The sequence below is a fragment of the Neolamprologus brichardi genome, chromosome 17, assembly GCF_056152115.1.
Source record: "Neolamprologus brichardi isolate AB-2024 chromosome 17, ASM5615211v1, whole genome shotgun sequence".
Taxonomy (NCBI): Eukaryota; Metazoa; Chordata; class Actinopteri; order Cichliformes; family Cichlidae; genus Neolamprologus; species Neolamprologus brichardi.
Window position 1 is genome coordinate 8,669,325 of NC_142120.1, and position 2,408 is coordinate 8,671,732.

Genomic DNA, 2,408 nt, shown 5'->3' on the forward strand with positions numbered 1-2,408 from the left:
GCACCAGAGTGATCAGCTTAGGCACAGTGACGCTGGAGTATTTACACCTAGGCGACAGGTAGAGCAGGAAGGAAACAACTCCCCATCCCCTCAATTAAGAGCTTTTCTCTCAAAGCTGTGCCTGGTAACACTTAACATAGCTAAATCTAAACTGAAAAAGGGTGGAAATGTCTGCTCAGTGGTTTTTGAAGGTAAAGTTTCCCTCTTGTTTGTCTGTTAGTATTATTTTATTTTATTTCATCTTTTTTCACTCGACCAGGTGTATCGTCAGGACTGCGAGACGTTCGGAATGGTGGTGAAGATGCTGGTGGCTAAAGATCCCAACTTGGAGAAGCAGCTGCAGGTTCCCCTCCGAGAAAACCTCGGGGAGATCCGTGAACGTTGCCTAGAGGACCTCAAACAATTCATCAGCGAGCTAGACGACGTCATCCGGCAGCCTGAAACTTCCACCTGTGACTCAACCACTCCCTCTACATCCCAGTCGGGTCATAAACTTTCAAAGACAGCAGTCAATCACAGCTCATCTTACTGACGCATCAGCCGGATGTGCTGCGTTAATGTGAGACAGAGGAGGAAGGCTTGACGGTTTGAAGTCCGGATTGTTCAGCAGCTCAAACCGAAACCATGGAGGTAAGCATGGAGAAAACAGGTCACCATGGAGAGAGGACATCCTTTGCAGGAATGACCAGTGTTATTTTTGAACGGACCATTTTTACCTTCAAGTTTTCTGTGGGAATTTATCAATCATAAAGAAAACGTTCTGTTAAGTAAAAGAAACACGTTCTTTATTTAAAATTATTCTCGTCTCACATTGTGAAAATGGTTAACAAGGGGTTTATTATTTAATCTTCTTTTTGATGAGAATATTTTGTGGAGAGCAGAGATTCAGTTCTCCAGCATGATCGGTTTTTGTAGTATTTTCAGCTATGTAAATTTTTCTTTTGTAGCAGATATTTGACTTGGTGCTGCTAAATTTACAACAGGTTGACATACTTGTATAAATTTGTACTGTAAAAAAGCAGTTAAATTCACTTTCTTTGTCTTGTCTTATTTTGCATTTGAGCCCTATTCTACATTCATCCAACAAACTTGATTTTTTTTCATAATCCTTTGACAAAAGTTTCATACCTGCAGAAAAATATCCATGCGCTATGAGAGATCTAATCTCAAGACATTTTTAGGATCAGTTCACCGATGTCTCAATGAAAAAAGCATGTTTTTGCGGCATGGATCGGTTTATTTTTATGAACCGGCCTTTAAGGTGTCGCGGATAAATACAACTAAATAAAACCAGTACCAAAATAAAAAATTATCCATAACACGCGGAAAAAGACAGGGGAACTGAGGTAACGATAAAAACAATAAATATTAACCATAAAAACCCTAAAAACCATAAATTTCACACCCGAACCTTAACACTCGCCGCCCGATACCAAAAGACTCATGGACCGGTACTAGTACATGGCCCGGGGGTTGGGGACCGCTGCTCTGAAGTATTTGTAAATCATAATGGTGAATTTAACCTTAGGGATGAAAGATTAAAAACTGTTGTTCATCCAATGGCCTCTGGAGTCTGTGAGTCAACATGTTTTCTATAGCTGTGGTCACAATCGCAAAAACTTCTGTTGCCATGTAAGTCAATGGGAAAACGGATGGCGACAGCTAAAGTGCTCATGTTCTTTGGAAGGTCAATTTTATTAAGACAAACTGCACCTCTAGTGTCTTATTAGTCGGATAGTTGATACTTATTAATATGTTTGTACAATGGAATTCACCCATACAATTTATAGACATAGCTTGCCTAGAAAGCTATAGCCTAGAAAGTTTGGCGGCTGTGTATTCCCTGACCAGTTGATATATGTGGTTGCGGGCTGTGACCAGGTGAAAACAGCGTGCTGTACAAAAACCATGCTTGTGATTGCTTTGCTCTCTAGTAGATTGCAGCAGTTGCCCACAGTTTGTTCAGAAAATGCCAACTGGTCTGTAAATGTTTGCCAATTGCTCTCAGAGCTGTAGTAAAATTTGAAGAAAGTGCAACACAATCCAGAAACAGGGAACGTTTGCCTTCAAAGTAAAAAGTTATGCCTTTCCCAGCAACCATTACATTTCAGAAGTGAAAAAAAATGTTTACTTTGAAAGCAAAAGTTCTCCGCTTCTGGTTTGTGTCATACTTTTCAGTTTCAAATAGTTTGCACACAAGTTGGGATCTTCCATGTAATCTACTGGCAACCATGGCAATCTGCAAGCAACCAAAGCATTCAAGGTTTTTCGTGCAGCATTGTATAGCTATTGATGACCAAGAGCTATAATGCAATGTCAAAATGCAGGGTTCAGAAACACATGACCCAGCCTTTTAAGTAGTCTGTGGTTGCAATAATAATTTCCAAACTCAAAAACAGAACAGTCAG

At 40.1% G+C, this 2,408-nt stretch overlaps 1 protein-coding gene across 7 annotated transcripts in view; it reads left to right on the forward strand.

Moving 5' to 3' along the window:
- The window catches only part of pphln1 (periphilin 1), a 21,992-nt gene extending 20,961 nt beyond the window's left edge, over positions 1 to 1,031 (forward strand). For all 7 annotated transcript variants that reach the window (XM_087830395.1, XM_087830397.1, XM_087830399.1 and 4 more), the window contains one exon: positions 260 to 1,031. In XM_087830395.1, the coding sequence (XP_087686521.1) occupies positions 260 to 532 (273 nt within the window). In that variant the 3' untranslated portion in view covers positions 533 to 1,031. The remainder of the gene's footprint in view (positions 1 to 259) is intronic.
- The last annotated feature ends 1,377 nt before the right edge of the window (positions 1,032 to 2,408 follow it).